Genomic DNA, 16,999 nt, shown 5'->3' with positions numbered 1-16,999 from the left:
GGTGAAGATTGCTTGTGCGACGACCCCAAAAAAATCAGGTGAGAATGACAATGCAGCCATGTGCAAGAGAAACACAGCAGGAGCATGGGCGTTAGAACTTTCATTTGTACTGACTTTCAGAGCCACCTCATAGGCAAACGTGCAGTGCAGATAGGAGAACTAGTGAATTATGCAAAGGATCCACAAATATCTGCTGCTGACACACTACTCTACTAGCACATTACTCACTGAAGAATGCTTGCTGCTACCAGCCCCAGATGATGAAGGTGTTGGGGTCGTGGGGGACGATTTTATGGGAGGCTTTTTCTTTCGTTGCTTCTTGCGAACAAGGTGCTTTTTCTTCCTTGCACGAGCTGTTGCCTCAACGTAGTCCTCATCACTGTCGAGTGCTGCTGCTTTACTCCTCGCTGGTCGGATTGTCTCAGCACTGTCATCATCATCTTCGAAAACGTAGTCCTCTACCACGAGATTCTCTTCATCTGAGTCGTCTTCAACCATGAGCTCCGCCTCTTCCTTGACTTTCACTTCGTGCTCTTCGTCACCATCCTCTTCCTCGGGCCGTTGCACAATGCGCCGCTGCTTTTTAGGGCTACTCTTAGGGGCAGCCTTGCGTGACTTGGGTTCCTCGACCCAATCCGAGTAGTCAGAGTCGCTGCAACTGTTACACAAACAATAAGCAAGGTATTAACACATTACGAAAGAATTGCTGCTAAGAATGAAGAACAATGCACTTTAACGAAGACCTATAGTCACCTTTCGCTGCCTTCAGAGCTTTCAGAGAAAACTGCACCGGTGTCAGTGGTGGAACTCATGCTGATGTCATCAGGGTCCTACGTTAAAGAAAATTTAGGCCACATCAGTAATTTATTGAAGTCCAAGAGAATGAAAAAGTTTCTTTGACTCTCACTACACGTTGACCCTGGTTTGTCGTCAACGCTAGACAAAACACAAGAGTTCAGATGCTCGTCGTTTATTTAAAGTTACACAACCTCTTTCGATGTTGCGGCTGACAAAAGTAGGTTAGTTGAAGCATAGAACACATTCTCAAAGGATACCTCATGAGGGAACACACTGTAGACAGGACCTTCTCATACATACAAAAACAGTAAACTGGAGATACTGTAGCCTCAGTGATTCAGTTGCTCTATCAACTACGGGAGCGGCGGCCGCGAGCGTTCTCTTAGAAGAGAACGGTGACATAACTCTTCTCTCTTGTTAATCAGTTTAACATGATACCACATCATGCAAAAAAGGAAAGGAAAACAGCTGTAAGTGACTAAACATTCTATCAATGATTATGCCGCATTTCACTTCTTCCTATAAATCAAACAAATTTCATACACCTCATAAGAGACAAAAACGAACTGTGCTGCCTATAAAATATGAATATTGAGAGGCTACAATAATGGCTATCATCACCAGGATGCTTGTCCTGAATATCTAGCACAGTATAACAGCGCACTACCAAAGAAATTAGAACAGTGGTACTTGGCACACTGAGGTATGCTAGTATTAAATGCCATGCGAACAGTGACTGACCACATTACCATGTGTGATGGCACTGTGATGCATGCATGGCATGGCAGTATCTCTGAACAAGCGAACCAAAGATGTGGTGATAAAATAAGGGATACTTATAAAGCTAGGTGCTCAGTCTAAGGAATAAACCTCAACATACCTCAAAGTCATCTCTGGCTAACCTTGAACCGGGAACTCCTCGTGAGGAACGTGTTTGAATGCCGGCGGGCTTCTTTTTGGCGGCGGCTTTGGCACGGCAATTATTGACACGGCGTTTGCTAGCCAGCAGGTTTTCGCATACCTGCGGGGGTAGAGAGTGGGAAAGCGAAAATTAATAACTAAGGAAAACAACAAATACACCCACAGCTCATTATAACGAAGTTGCATCCCAGCCCCCTGAAGCACAGTTCAAGGAGCGTTACAAAACAAACGGAACCAAAATCTCTGAAGTGCTTGCCAAGATATCTGCTCCACGAGCTGAGCATATTGCCAAACTGAGAAAACTGCGTTTGAAGTTTCAACTTCTCTTCATGTTCCAAAAACACCTAAAAATTGTGATCTATGGTTTGTACTGTGATATTTGACTTCTCGGACATGTGGCCTCTGTCCAATGTGCCTTTGTTGCGCCTTTTTTTTTTTTTTGATATTCTTTTCCGATCTACACAGAACAAGCACTGATTTCAAACCAAGTTTTCTGGAGTGGTGTAATGGGCATGATAGAAAAGATAGCAATCGAATAAGGCCATATGCTGAAATAACTACGCATCTTCCTTGTTTTCAAGCTACCATTAGCGTAAATAAGCACTTCTTAATTACAAATGATGACTGAAACATTTTGGTACAAAGAGAGGTTCATTGTATCAGAAAACGGCTTGCACCATGACAGCCTGTGCCTTCTTTCCAGATAATGAACAGTTATGAGGAGAAAACTGGTGGCACAGAAATTTTTTAGCAGTTTATTTAATGACGCGAGTAGGGCAGATAAAAATTCGTACCCCTCCTTTTTACATGTTTTCTTGCTACGCTATCTGTGAAATGCATAATCATATGGCCAGTCGCGGAGACGCTAGTCTACGAGACTCATTGTTCCAGAAAATTCATAAACGCTTGCGGCGATACCAAACTCGGCTCCAAGCTTGTCTAAATCCCATCACTAGAGTTTATTGACAGCACTCCGTGTGACCTTAAGGGGGGACACGGGTCTTGGCGACGAAAAGTGCCAAAAAAAAAAAAAAAAAAAAGATTTTTCAGTTTGGCGATTTTCGTTGTCCTCATATCATCCCGCACCTGCCAGCAAAAAATTAACTCGAAGTGACGCGCGTTGAGCAAAAAAATGTTGTGTCTATTCATCCCACCACTTGGTTTCGCTTACGAAATCGTTGAAAACAGCCCCCTTTTGCGTTGCTCGGATCGCGCTAACCACTCATCGGATCGCGGCCATCTTAGTCTTGTTTGAAAGAGCTTCTGTTGAGCTCGCTTTCCCGCTAAGAACAAACCTTCAATGCTGCAGCCAGTCTGCGCTACCAGGCAAAAAGAAGCGACAACACCGTGCGGTATCATTGGTCCATAGCAGTCACATGAGTGGACCGCAGCTTGTGATTGGAGCGCGGGGACTGACAACACTGGTGATCATGCGCGCACGGCCGCAAATGCGTGTTGTCCCCGCCATCTTGGAAGTTTTGTAGTTTTGCGATCGAAATCGAGATGCCGAACCAAGCTCGAAAGTTCACCACACTTAACAAATTCGGCAAGTGACGGGAAAGATGTGCTGTGCAGCCCAAGGAGTCATCGCAGCCAGCGCAGGCTACGTCGGCAGAGCCGAGCGGGACAGGAGACCGGCAGTCGCCGCGATGCAGCAGTCCGACACAAAGGCAGCCTTTGACCGCTACAACTTCTACCAGTGGCGACACGCGCTCAGACTGCCATAAATCATTGCAACTGCCGATGAAGATATCTGCAGATCTCGGTGGAAGAGCGCAACGGCGGAGGAGCGCAACACAAGCGATCGCAACGGCGACCACGGTGCCGTCGGAGTCGGCTGATTGCGGTGATACTTTAACAAGGCGCCAGCAAACAACGTCGCTTGTGATTAAGACAGCAGATAATGCTGCTGCAGCAGATCTCGCAACCGGAGAGAGCGTGGCAGCGACTGCGACCGCTGCCTGCAGTACTTCAAGTATGCGCGATCAAGCTGGGAGGATAGACGCGACATTATTGACATCGGCTGACCAAGAACTCATTGAGCGTCGCGCCCAGCAAAAAGCAGCGGGACTTTCCTCGGTCTCAGCAACCGATCGCAAAATGAGTGTTCTTGCGAGTAAGCGCGGCACCAAAAGTTCGTCGGCCCCGACGTATACCATGGTTGACCTCGACGTGGTGAACAGTTTACTAAACGAACATTCTGCTTGCCGAGTGTGCAGTGGTCAGTTGACCATCAAACGCGACGTGCGTTAGTACGACGAAGCCGTTAAGCTGAAGCTTCTATGCAGTAACTGCGGAGAAGTTGGTTCGAAATGGAGCTCGCGACGGGTTTGTGGCAGCAGTAACTGCAACCCGTTCGAAATCAACGTTCGTACGACGCGTGCGGTTCAGAGCACTGGGAATTGTCAGACAGCTTTGAATGACATCTTTGCCGCTATCGGTGTTTCACATCAGGGCCTTCACACGAAAACGTACCAAGAGTACTTGAAAATGAAGCTTCAGCCAGCAGCAACGAGAGCTTGTGCCGAACCTTTGACTAAGTGTGCCACAGTGGTAAAGTGCCTCTACAAAGACCTCAATTTCGGACACCCCGGAAATATTGCAGTCTCTTTTGATGGCACACAAGAGGACACACCTCTCATATCGGAATAGCCACTGTGATAGAAGTTTTTAGAGGTTATGTGCTAGACTTTGTTGTGCTTTCTAGCTTTTGCCTCGGCTGTGAATGTGGTCCAAAACCCGAGAGCACAGAATACTCTGAATGGAAAGCCAAACATTTATGCCAGAAAAATACCTCATGCAAGGCTGGCCAAATGGAAGTAGAAGCAGCAATCATTGTATTTCAGCGCTCCCTTTCGCTTCATGGCCTCAGGTACACCACCATGCTTTGTGATGGTGACAGCCGGCTGTACAGTGCTGTCAAAGAAGCTAAGGGGTACGGCTTCATAAACCACCATGCTTTGTGATGGTGACAGCCGGCCGTACAGTGCTGTCAAAGAAGCTAAGGGGTACGGCTTCATAAATGTTAAGGTGTACGGCTTCATAAATGTTTAAAAAGAAGACTACTACGAACTATGTGCAGAAGCGCATGGGGACTGCGCTTTGAAACCTCGTGCAGAAGCACAAAGAGGTCAGCAGCGAGCGTACCAGTGGCAAGGGCCGCCTCACGGGCGACTTCATCACAAAATTGACGAGTTATTACGGCTGGGCTTTGAAATCCCATTCTGGGAATGTAGAAGAGATGCACAAGGCTATGTGGGCTACGTATCATCATGTGACATCCACTGACAAGAAATCAAACCACAGCTTTTGTCTACACGGCTCTGAGTCTTGGTGCAAGCATAATGCAGCCATGGCAAGGAATGAGCCCATCCCAAAAAGCAAGTACAATTTGCCAGAGGCTGTGAGCAATGCACTGTGTCCTGTTTATGAACGCTTGTCCGACAAGAAGCTCCTGCAGAAATGCACCAGAGGGAAGACGGAGAATGCAAATGAGGTCTTGCATTCGGTCATTTGGAGCCTCTCACCGAAGGACAAGAACGCGTCATTGTTTGGTGTTGAGACTGCCATGGCAGATGCTGTGATGCGTTTCAACTTGGAGAACAAGGAAGCTAGTTTGCTTATTTTGCGTGAACTGCAGCTAGATCAAACATGCACAGGTAACCAGCGGGCGGTTGAGAAAGACGATCGCCGTGCTGTCGGCTCGGAGAGAAACCGTGCATCTTCAGCGGCGTTCCAGGCAGCCGCAAAGAAGAAGCACTAGCAAAAGCCCGCTTCAGACTACTCCGCGGGGGCTTTCTGAGTGATTGTGAATACAAGTGCTGTGGCTTTCATGCATGAAATTTTCATTTTCACAATTTTTTCAGTTTTTTGCGTTTTGCATTTTTTTCAAATACAGATTTTTGCATGTTTTGTATTTGGGATGAGCACTGTGCCTCTAATACTGATTCGACTTTCTTGATCTTTTTTTTTGTTTGAATGCTAGGATATTGAAGTGTGCAAGAAAACCTTGATAAAATGTTTAAGGACATTGTAAAATTTTGAAATTTTCCAGAAATCACCTGTGAAAGTTCAGAGCTAAGAGACTGCGACATAAAAACTTCATAACTTTGGGTAAAATTTAGATACTAGCATGAAATTGCATACTTACACTATTTGAATATTCAGCAATATACAGGTTGAATTACAGCTCTTTTTATGCATTACTTTTTATGCAAGTCACATCTCAAATTCATAAAATAGGAATAGTTGTAACTTTGTTTTTGAATTAATGTAAAGAAAATGTAATTACATACTTTCAATTTGTGTACAAAGCTGAATATTTCCTGAAAAAATCATGTCTCTAGGCCTAATACTAATATTTTTCATTATCGGGTCCCGTGTCCACCCTTAAGGGGAGATGAGAGTCGAAAAATCGCATTTTTAGCGAAATTTCTCGTATTTCTGATTTTTATTGCATTGTAATCTTCAAACTTTCTTCTTTCATCTGTGAAAATTTCAAAACTAAATTCGAACCGCAAAATGCAAAAAAATATGTATGAAGGCATCGCGGTGGCTCAAAATTTCGTGAATTTGCGCCGATATTGGCCATCTTTGACTGCGCGCTGCTCCCCGTCGCAGTGCCGCCCGCCATCGCGATCGGTTGGGAAAGTTGCGTCCGGCCTTCTTCTTACAGCTCCGACGACCGCCAGTTTCGTGCGTGGGCAAAAAATAAAAATAAAAAACGAGGCCTTTTTATCACGTGGTTTGAGCGGTTTGAAACGCGCGGCACCCTAAGCCGCATCGCCATTGGCTACCGAGTCATTGTCAGCTGTGTTGGTGGCGGCCATCGGCATTTGGTCCGTCTGCTTTTCTGCGCGTCTACGCATATTTCCGCGATGACAAACCCGAAAAAGTGCAACGTGAGACCGCAGAAGTTTTGAACGAAGCACAAGTTCAAGGGAAGGCGACGTAAAGCGCCCCGAACGACGGCGGCGAACGAGAACGCGCCTACGTGTGCTAGGCCTGACGGCGGCATCGACGCTGCGCTTTCTTTCGTCAGTGCTTCGGAAAAGAAGCTCGGCTTCTTCGAAAAAGACGAAAGACGGCGCGATGAGGTTTGTGCAACGACAGTTTTGTGCGACACCCTCTTGCTGACGGCACTTGTGGCAGGTGCGGCATGCCCTGCTTGCGGTATTCAAAAACTTGCCGTTCGGGAGCTGGCAGAAAAGCGCAAGGAACTTTCGTCGCTCCTCGAACTTCATTGCGAAAACAGCGAATGCTCAGCGACTGTTCTTTCGTGCTCCTATACGTCACTGCGTGTTACAGCGGACGGCAGTAGCCGAGTGAGCCAACGGTACGACAGTGGGAGCTCCCGAGATAGTTTCGCTGTAAATGTGAAGGCGTTGGTGGCTGCACGCGCTGTCGGCATTGGGCATGAGCAATTGTCGAGATTCTGCTCCATTATTGGACTCCCAAAGCCAATGCACCACCGAGAATTTTTTTCGATAGCAAAGAAGGTGCACACCGCTGCCATGGCAGCTGTGAGTGAAAACTTGCGCCGATCCAGAGAGTTGACGAAAGAAGTACCAGGCGAAACTGATGTGGCTGTTATGTTCGACGGCACTTGGCAGAAGAGGGGCCACAAAAGCCACAACGGGATTGGCGCAGTTATCTCCTTAGATACTGGCCTCTGCTTAGACTTCGAGGTCATATCAAATTACTGCCTGACATGCAGTAGGCACAAGGATATGGGCCCAGACGAGGAAGTGTGGCAGGCATTCCATGGCCCAGTCTGTGAAAAAAATGCAGACTGTTCCTCCCATGCCATGGAAACGGAGGCTGCAATGCGCATTTGGCAGAGAACATTGACTTATGACACCCCACTGCATTTCATGACATTCTTGAGTGACGGTGACAGCAAAGCATATAGTGCAGTTGCAGAGTCAAAAGTCTATGGTGCTGTCAATATAGAAAAAAAAGACTGCACTAATCATGTGGCCAAGAGACTTGGCACCGCGCTACGGAAGCTGCATGTGCCATTACCACGAGGGCAGAAAATGAAAGAGCCAGCCATTCAGAAGCTCCAAACATACTATCAGATTGCCATAACAAGCAACAGGGGGAGTGTACGGGATATGTACACTGCAGTATGGGCTTCGTACTTCCACTCATGCTCTACTGACAATGCTGGCAGCCACAAGTTTTGCCCTGCAGGAACAGAGTCGTGGTGCAAACATCAACGCGCTGAAGCACTTGGTGAACCTGCACCACGCCACACACCTCTCCTGACAAAAGCACAGGGATTGGCTGTTTTGCCCATTTATAAGCGGCTAACGGATGAGAAGCTCCTTGCTCGATGCATCAAAGGGAAAACCCAGAACGCATCGGAATCCCTGAACAGCAAAATTTGGCTACTTTGCCCCACGACTAAGTTTGTCTCCCGAACAGTTGTCGAGACTGCCGCAGCTATGGCAATCCTGTGGTTCAACAAGGGTCATGCTACTTTCGAGCACATCCTCGAAGAGCTCAACATACTGCCATCTAGAGATCTAGTTACTTTCAGTGATTCCCGCGATGTGAGGCGCATCAAGAGAATGTCCGAGCGTCTGACAGCAGAAGCAAGGGCCCGCCGTCTTCGTGGAGTGAAAAGGGCACGGCTAGAAGAGTGCTCGCAAGGACCGTGAGGGCACAACCTATGCTGCAGGACAGTTCTAGTAACTTGCAGTGCTTTTCGAAGTTCTGTTGAACATTATGGCCAAAGATTATGCATTTCTAACAACTCTGTGATAAAAAAAAAAAAAAAAAGGTTTCAAACTTTCAAATGCGTTTTTCTCCTTTTGCAGTTTTGTGTGATCTGTGCTTCTTATACACACTAGTTCGTATACTTTGAATTGTCATACCTCTATGAAATTTTGCACATAGCATGATGAAGGCCCATAGAGTGCAAGTATCTATTCAGATTGTCAGTGCTGCTTGATTATGTTTTTCAAAAATTACATTACATTGAAACCCTTGGCAACTAGAGCCACAGTAAATTTTTCTATTTTATTATTGTATTTCACCTTTTTACACACAAAATTTATATAGTTTTTTGCACTCCACAGTTCCAAAGGATCATAGTCAGCTATATCTGCATGCTTTATCTCAAATTTTTATAGGTCAGAATTGTTGCATAACAATGGCCATAATTTTGCAGTATCTGACCTGCAGAAAGAAAACCAAGCAATCTACATGAAAATAAATGACATATTTGAAAAGAGGAGAAAAAACTCTATTAGCATGCCAATTTGTGTTAAATTCAGACTGTTATTAAAGAAAATCGTTTTTCGAGTAGCATCTCCCCTTAAAGTGCGCAGCAGCGGAGACAGTGCAGCCGGCGCGTGATGTGCTTAGCAGTGGCGTTCAGTGACGATGTGAGAAATGTGTAGCTACGATGAGAAAAAAATTGTGCGCACTATGCTTGGCATTGCATTTTCGAGTGCCGACGCGCGGGACTGTTAGCATATGTTTGGAGCAATCCTCCTAGCCAGGGGGGTCTGATGAGCTTGACTCTAAGGTCCGCTGCCGATGCCTAAAATGCCCATTCGAAGTTCCGAGGAGGCAGTGAACAATGTGCTTGGTTGCTTTAGAAAAAGCATGTTGCCAAGATTGCGTTAGAGTGTTGTTCCCGTCAGCGGAGTTAGGTGCGTCGCGCAGTGTACGAGCGCGGCGCACCATAGTAATCTTATCAAGCATCCACTTACAGATACTAACCGTAATTATTATCTAAATGATCGTTGAGCCGTGAACACGTCAGGAAGTAGCGATTTTCAACAACCGTGTCCTTGCAACGCACAAGCAGCAGATGACGGTCTCGCGGAGCGAGCATCGACCCAATGACGAGGCGAGCTGGGGAAACATGGCAGACGCAGCCAATCGGAGGCCTCCCAACGTTCTTCAACTATTTGTTTTTTGCACGATTATTTCTGAATAGGAAAGCCAGCTCACGCGGGGAATTTGAACACTGAGAACTTATCTTCGTGACCAAGAAGCCCGCTACTGCCCGCACTATTGCTAAGCTTTAATTTTTTGAAAATCGCTATTTTCTTACAACTTCTAGAATAATTTTCACCACTTAAGAGGGCAAAACAAATTTTTTGAAGTACTTCTGCGTGATTAGTAGATATTTTGGAGCTATTATTTTGGAATCGTATAGAAAAAAGATTCCAGAAACTGAAAACTTCATTAAAAAAAAAAAAACGATTTCTTTACCATTTTTCACGATCCAAGAGCTGTGTCCCCCCGTTAACTCTTACACTAACCGTGATGCCAGTGGTGCTAACAGCTTACCACTTTGACCTCCAGACTTTGCCGTCGTCTTTGGTTCTCTGCATGGTACAAAGTTTGCTCAGCATCCGCCATCACTGCTGCACGGCGCAACGAGTTTGCTACCAGTGCCGATCGTGAGGCAGTCCCGAGGAAGCACCGGGCGAGCCGAGTCGGTGCAGCTGCGTTGCTGGCATTGCTGCTGCCAGTGCTGCTACCAGCACTTGATTCAGAAGAGGGACCGGGCTGCTCTGTGTCCCGGGACTGCCAGTGGCCAGAGGACTGCCTCACTCCTTCAACATCGCCAGTGCGTCGCATTCCGACTCTGCTGTGGTGGCCCCCTGGAGAATGACCTACATAGAAGGAGAACGAAGAATAAATAAATAAATTAATTAATAAAGACAACCACAGCTGGCTTTAGTGAAACAATGTCAACATATATTAGGTGGGACCATTACAAATGCTTGAAATAGCTGAATTTTGAGTTATCAAAAGTACCAAGAGACTAAGACAAATCATTACATCAACATGCCGTTATTTACTGAATGAATCTGTAAATTATGTTCTTTTTTTGGACAAAAACAGTATTCCTTACAGTTCTCACTGCTAGTCAGTGTGATGCAAACTATGGCAATTTCAGCTGGATTCTGTCACTATTGATCGTTCTGCAGTGCTTCACAATGGGCAAGCTCACAAGGTCATCCAAGTTAATTGCATGTGGCTGAGAAGGCTTGAATGAACGAGGAGTGTGATGCCACCAGATAATTCTTGTGCTATATGAACCAGAAGATGAGTTGAATGGTAAGATTCTAAAAAATATAGCACACAGGATTGACAAAAAATTTAATTGTAGAGCACAAATAGGTGCAAGGAAGTCAAAACAGACATAGAGCTGAGGTTCTTTAGAAGCAGGGCTTCATTTGTATGTAATTTTATTCTCGTGTCTTCTTGCATGCCCACTTGCTAAGAAGAGGTGCAGTCAATGCTGTCGTATACACAATACATTCTGAAAAGGCGCACTCGTAAACAGCATGTGCCCATTCCAGCCAAAGCTGCTCGTCCAGTGGAGCACTTACTCGAAGCAAGTCGAGGCTGTTGTGCCGATCGTGGTGGGGACTGCCCTTCAGCCGCCAGCAAGTGATCCTGCTGCTGCTGCAGCTGCTCAATCATCTCGTCGATGGCCGGCCGATCCTCGTCTGCCTCATTCTCCAGAGGACGCACAGGCTCCAAGATCTCAGATTCACCTGAAGCATCACATCCGTCATATCAGGGAAGCCTTCACTTGAAACACGCTAATAGCGGCGAAAGTTCTTGAGCATGGGTTGTCGTAACATTTCAGCCAGCAATTTTATCATCTTCAAGGCTGCTACATTTGCAGCCTTCAAGACAAGCCTGCTAGTTTAAACATTGACGCCAGTGAAGGTCATTATTCGAGAATTTTCCTCTTTTCAAGCCACCATCTTCGCCTGAACAAATAGTATTAGTATACAATAAAGTTAGAAAATATTGGTATCCTGCTAAATGTTATCTCAAAAGCCACAAACATGTTGAATGGTGTTCTGGGTTATAACTATCAATAGCTTACTTGTCTTACATCTCCAGCCCTACAAATTAAATTGCATTCTCCCGTCTCATAAAAACCGATTCACTCCGACCTTAATATGGCTAAACAAAATCAATATCAAGATGTTAGAAAAAAATTTTTTTTTAAGTTCCCATAGATATCCATGTCATTTGAAAAATTATTTCATGCAAAGTGGGGTATTTGGGGTAAGTGTGTTTTGATAACACAAAGTAATTCATTATAGCATAAATAAAACAGCAAGCATTCATTACAATGTCATACCTGACTATTATTTTTTGCCTTTATTATATTTGATGATCTTTAAATAAACTCAATCACACCAGGTTCTGTGGAATGAAAAAGAAAAAAGAACAAGGCATTTTAAAGACAGGCTTGTCATGCTGTTAGCGTGAATGCAGTAGCAAACGTCTCGTGGACACAAACAGATAAACCAAAGGGGCCCCAAGTGCCAACTGCCAACTGTAACCACATGTATTTAGTAAGAACAGTGAAACCTCGTTAAACCGTACCTGCTTAAACAGTAGTTTCGTTTTAAAAGTAGTAAAGTCAAATTCCCGACTCGGCGGCCATAGAACATAATGCATTTGGTATTCACATAAACAGTACAAGCTTACCGCGCATCTATTGGTTAATAAGTAGTTTTTCCCATTTTCGTTGCGCACTCATTGGTTAATAAGTAGTTTTTCCAATTTTCGTTGCGCACTCGCCACAGCATGTCGTCCCCCACTGGGCGTCCCGACAGAACAGCAAGCCCCAGAGATCGAAACACGCCTCGCTTGTTTGTATCGATGATTGATAATAGCGGCTGTGTTGGTGAGCGCCATCTCTTGGATTTTCCTGCAACAAGAAGCACTCGGCCGGCTAGGCTTCTGGTGTTGTCCACGCGATGGCGCTTTGCACAAACACACAAACACGGTGTGCGCTTGCTTTGCGTTCTTTGTTCCTTTGGTATCGTGCATACGTGTTTTCTGGTTTCCTGCCGTACAGCTCTCGCGTCGTTTTTCACGTGTTGTGTATGTGTGCTTGTGCCGCTTCGTACTTGCGTCATGCCGAAGCTGGGACAAAAGCATCGAGTGCTGAAAATAGACGAAAAATTGGACATAATTTGTGCCATTAAAAGTGGCGAAAAAAAAAAAAAAAAACAGTGCTGGCACGCGAAAAGGACCTGTTATTAACTACAGTGTGTGGAATTTGGAATTCCAGAGAGAAGCTGCTCGGCAGCGCTGCTACAACTGCGAAAAGGTGCCGGCTACGCGGTTTGACTAATCTGATGTAGAAGAGATGCTGGTGAAGTGGCTGAAAGCTGCACGGTCGAAAAATCTGCTTATCAGCGGACCCTTGCTCGTGGAGAAGGCCCTGGTTTTTGCCTCGCAGCTCAACCATAACAACTTCGTGTGCAGCAAAGGCTGGCTGGCTAGATTTAAGGCGAAACACGGAATTACCACGAGGACTGTTTCGGGAGCAGGTGCTGCTGCTGACGAGGATGGCGTGCGAGCAGTGGCAAAATTGTCAGCTCAAGAACATCTTGGAATACTACGCGCCTGATGACATCTTTAATATGAATGAATTGGCACTATTCTTTAAGCTGCTACCAGACAAAACGCTCGTATTCAAAGGCGAGACGTGCACTGGCGGCAAGAATGCAAAAGACAGAATATCAGTGGCATTTTGTGCAAACATGACTGGAACCGACAAAACTTCGCGCCCCGTGATTGGAAAGTCGGCGAAGCCTAGATGTTTTAAAGGCGCCCGATTGCTATCAGGGGTCATCTATCGCAGCAACACCGAAGCATGGATGATGGCAAAACTCTTTGAGGAGTATATGCGCCTCATCGATTGCCGTTCGCGGCTAAGAAGAGGAGTTGTTCTTATTTCAGACAACACTTCGGTGCACGTCGCCCTGGACAACCTGACGGCTGTGAAGTTGGCATTTCTGCCACCAAACACAACAGCCATTGCCCAGCCCTTAGACCAAGGCATCATTCAAGCTGTAAAACAGCTCTACAAGAAGAATCTGCTGCGCAGATTTCTTCTCGCCACTGAATGTGGCAAATTATTCTCCATCAACCTGATTGTCGCGATTCACCTGCTCGAATACTCGCGGCGGCAGGTTGAAGCAACGACAGTTCAAAATTGCTTCAGGTGTGCTGGCTTCAGTGTGTGTGCAGGCGACGCAGATGACTCCAGTGACACCATCGACCAGACTTCGGACATTGTAGACAAAGCTTACGAAACTCTGCTAGCTGAAGTGGCAAGGCGTTACGGAAGGCATTTCCTTCGCCGACTTAAGAGACGTAGACAGCGATGTGCAGACATCTCCGGACATGTCCAACGAAGCCATTGTTGCCTCGGTTGTCGAAGTGTCGCCAAATAATAGTGATGAGGATGACATGGAAAACGACAACACGGGTGATCCAGTTCCGACAGTGCCCGAAGGTGCGCATTGCATTAGCGTCATGCGGGTATTCGCCGAGAAGAAGGGGCTGGCGGAAAAGCTGGCTCGCAGCATAAGTTAGTTTGAGGTCGCTGTCGTTGCTGCTAGGCCGCCGTGTCGTCAAATGAAGATTACAAACTTTGTCACACGAAGTTAATAAATTACTGCACGTTTTTTGTTCTTTCATCGCACTCCCTGAAGGTTTCTTTTTTTTTTTTTTTTTACAGGTAAGTGGGAGACCTGACACTATTTCGATTAAGCAGTACTACCATTTAGTCGTACTTTTACCGAGCTCCGGCCAACTAGGGTTTAACGAGGTTTCACCTCGTTAAACCCTAGTTGCAAAATGCAAAATACAAGGCAAGGGTTCCCACCATTGGCGAGCACAGCCACGTAAGGGACGAGCTGAGAGTCGAGGCAGTGCTCCCGGCCAGGCACAAGTCGCTGTAGGTCAGGCGGGTACGGGTTGCCATCGATGTCCACCAAAAAGGGCGGTGGCATCAGGTGGGGAGCACACTGTGTCTGTTCGTCCAGCACGTGCTGCTGCGCGTCGCGGATCAGCGGCCGATAGTCCGTGTGGAAGAACTGCTCGTCCGGAACCTGGAGGTCGAGAATGGCATAACCATATCTACCACTTCCTCCAACATCCGCATAAGAGCAGCCTGACTAGACCACCAGCTGTTACATCGTTCTTTACATCAACGATAAAAAGGGTGCCGATAAACCCACCCTAGGTTCTTTGAGGAGTCAACGCAGGCTTTCATAAGTTTTGACTACGGCAGGCTCGATAATTTAAACCATGATGACAAACTTTCAATTTTTGCTCGGCCCGCCATGTTTTTAATTGGCCTTTAAGCCCCCTAATTGAAACTACCTCACGGCACTAATTTGGTTGATTCAACCTTTTTGTTGGTCTATGCCTAGAAATATCGGCTGCCTTGTTTACTTCTAGATGAACATTCACATTGTTATGTCATTCACAGTCACAAATAAAGATCACCCGCCTAAAAAACGACCTTTTAGCCAAAAGAAGAAGGCGGCCTGGCTTTGGTCCATCGCACATTGAACGCTTCTTTAGGGTCACGTGGTAATATGTACATCAGTGTCACATGGGAAAGCGTCCGAAGAATGCAAATGGGCTAAAAGCTGTCATAGCACACAACCCATTAGTACATTATTTACAGTCACCTGCACGTGTTCTATAATACCTGAAGACCAGAGTAATTGCTAAAGTTTAAAAAAATTTATGGCAATCATTCAGAGCTGCCTCAAACGTTGCTACGGCACTGGGAAACAAACATCACAACAATACATGGCATGCAGCCCTAACTAATGTTTATAATAACTTCTGATAATTCAAACGAAATCATGAGGTCCCCTTCTAGTTTGAATTATCAAGAATATACTGTAGTTGACTCAGGATTGCTGAAAAAAAGGAACTTGGCTTTATACTCGAATGACCACCTAATACCCGAGACGAGAAAGTGATCATGCACCTTTCTTGTCTCCGCACATGAAATCAGTACTGCACTTTGACAGAAATAGTCACCTTCTTGTATGGGTCCCCGGAGCCGTAGCCAAAAATGCTGATATGACCATGCGAGTCGGTTGAAGAAAACAAGAGGCCGTCTGGAGAAAACTTGCAGTCAAACACCGCTCCGTGCCCTTGTCCTTCAATCTGGGGAGATGGTTGTTGCAATCACTACCACAGTTAACAATATGTGTACGGGAAAGCACAGCATTTTTTAACACATCGCTTGCTCAAGGCGATTAAGTTATAAAGAGCAGTACAGGTTGCATGTAAAAGATGCTGCATCCAGGTGCGGCTTTAAAGCAATGAATGCAGTGTCGTGAAGTTGCACCCCAAAACATACAGCAAACTCTATAAAACCTGAAGGGATCAAGAAAGTATGTTTCATAACAGAAGTTCCATATACTGAGTGTTGAGCTGGGCTGCAATGTTCAGGTAAGAGACCAATCACTTTTGAGGCAGTTCCATTCAAGCAGCAATTTCATTTAAGAAATTTCTGTTTACTGAGAGTTGACTAATTTGGAGACAGAAGCACTCAAGCATTGCCATGAACGAGCTACATGCACAATCAGCAGCAAGGAAAACAACTGATGATAGGTCGTAAAATTATATTGAGCTTTGCTTTGTGCACACTGCTTCGCTTTGAGCCCCAGATTTCCACAATAAGAATTTCAGTGTGATTGCATGCATTCACCGATGTTGGTTATATGCATGATTTGTTCCCTTCATCTAGATATGTAACTTCATCAGATATGCAAACTGCAGCTATTTATAGGAACAACTGTGAGCTGCGCACATCAGAATATGCTGTAACATTTGCAAAAGTTTTTACTCAAATTTTTCGGTGAAACACCGACAAGGCACCACTGGTACACAAGTTCAGGCTATAAAGTCTCGACAGAGCAGTGCAAAGCAGCAAGCTCAAGCAAGCCAAGAAGAAACTGAGTTAAAGAACCTTACCATGTTAAAGAAGCTCCGCACTGAGCATCCCGCAATGAGATCCCAGATGATGATGCGACCATCGTGTCCGCCACTGAGGAGTATTCTGCTGTCCTCGGGATGGGACTCAAGAACAAATGCCTCGTCTTCATGCCCCTAATGAACATATACATAAAAAAATTAAAAACAATGCCACCTTAAAAAACGCAAAAGCACCCACAACTCAATAGCTTCAAGATCTCAGCACTGTGTCTTTAGTTCACACTGAAAACCTGGCACACACACACACACACACAAAAAAAAAAAAAAAAAAAAAACTAGGCTACCAGAGTGCAATGTGAAATTGCATTAGACGCGAGTTTCGTGTCAACAGAATTTCAGCAGATTGCCCAGTGCCTTACCGCTATACGCCTGCCACCCCTGAATCATCCTGCAAGCAACAATGGGCAAAATATTAATACTGCAGTGACCATTGTTAGAGTGAATGAGAAATTTAAAGCATTAC

The 16,999-nt window shown here is 45.6% G+C and overlaps 1 protein-coding gene across 3 annotated transcripts in view; it reads right to left on the bottom strand.

The window, feature by feature from the left end:
* The window catches only part of LOC119174829 (bromodomain and WD repeat-containing protein 3-like), a 50,211-nt gene that overhangs the window by 17,446 nt on the left and 15,766 nt on the right, over window positions 1-16,999 (bottom strand). For all 3 annotated transcript variants that reach the window (XM_075895070.1, XM_075895071.1, XM_075895072.1), the window contains exons 14-21: window positions 16,516-16,650; window positions 15,574-15,702; window positions 14,399-14,624; window positions 11,082-11,249; window positions 10,030-10,358; window positions 1,679-1,819; window positions 754-830; window positions 229-658 (exon numbers count right to left, since the gene is read on the bottom strand). In XM_075895070.1, the coding sequence (XP_075751185.1) occupies window positions 229-658; window positions 754-830; window positions 1,679-1,819; window positions 10,030-10,358; window positions 11,082-11,249; window positions 14,399-14,624; window positions 15,574-15,702; window positions 16,516-16,650 (1,635 nt within the window). The remainder of the gene's footprint in view (window positions 1-228; window positions 659-753; window positions 831-1,678; window positions 1,820-10,029; window positions 10,359-11,081; window positions 11,250-14,398; window positions 14,625-15,573; window positions 15,703-16,515; window positions 16,651-16,999) is intronic.

This window comes from Rhipicephalus microplus, chromosome 5 (assembly GCF_043290135.1).
Source record: "Rhipicephalus microplus isolate Deutch F79 chromosome 5, USDA_Rmic, whole genome shotgun sequence".
Classification (NCBI taxonomy): Eukaryota; Metazoa; Arthropoda; class Arachnida; order Ixodida; family Ixodidae; genus Rhipicephalus; species Rhipicephalus microplus.
This window is presented reverse-complemented; position numbering and strand designations above follow the sequence as displayed.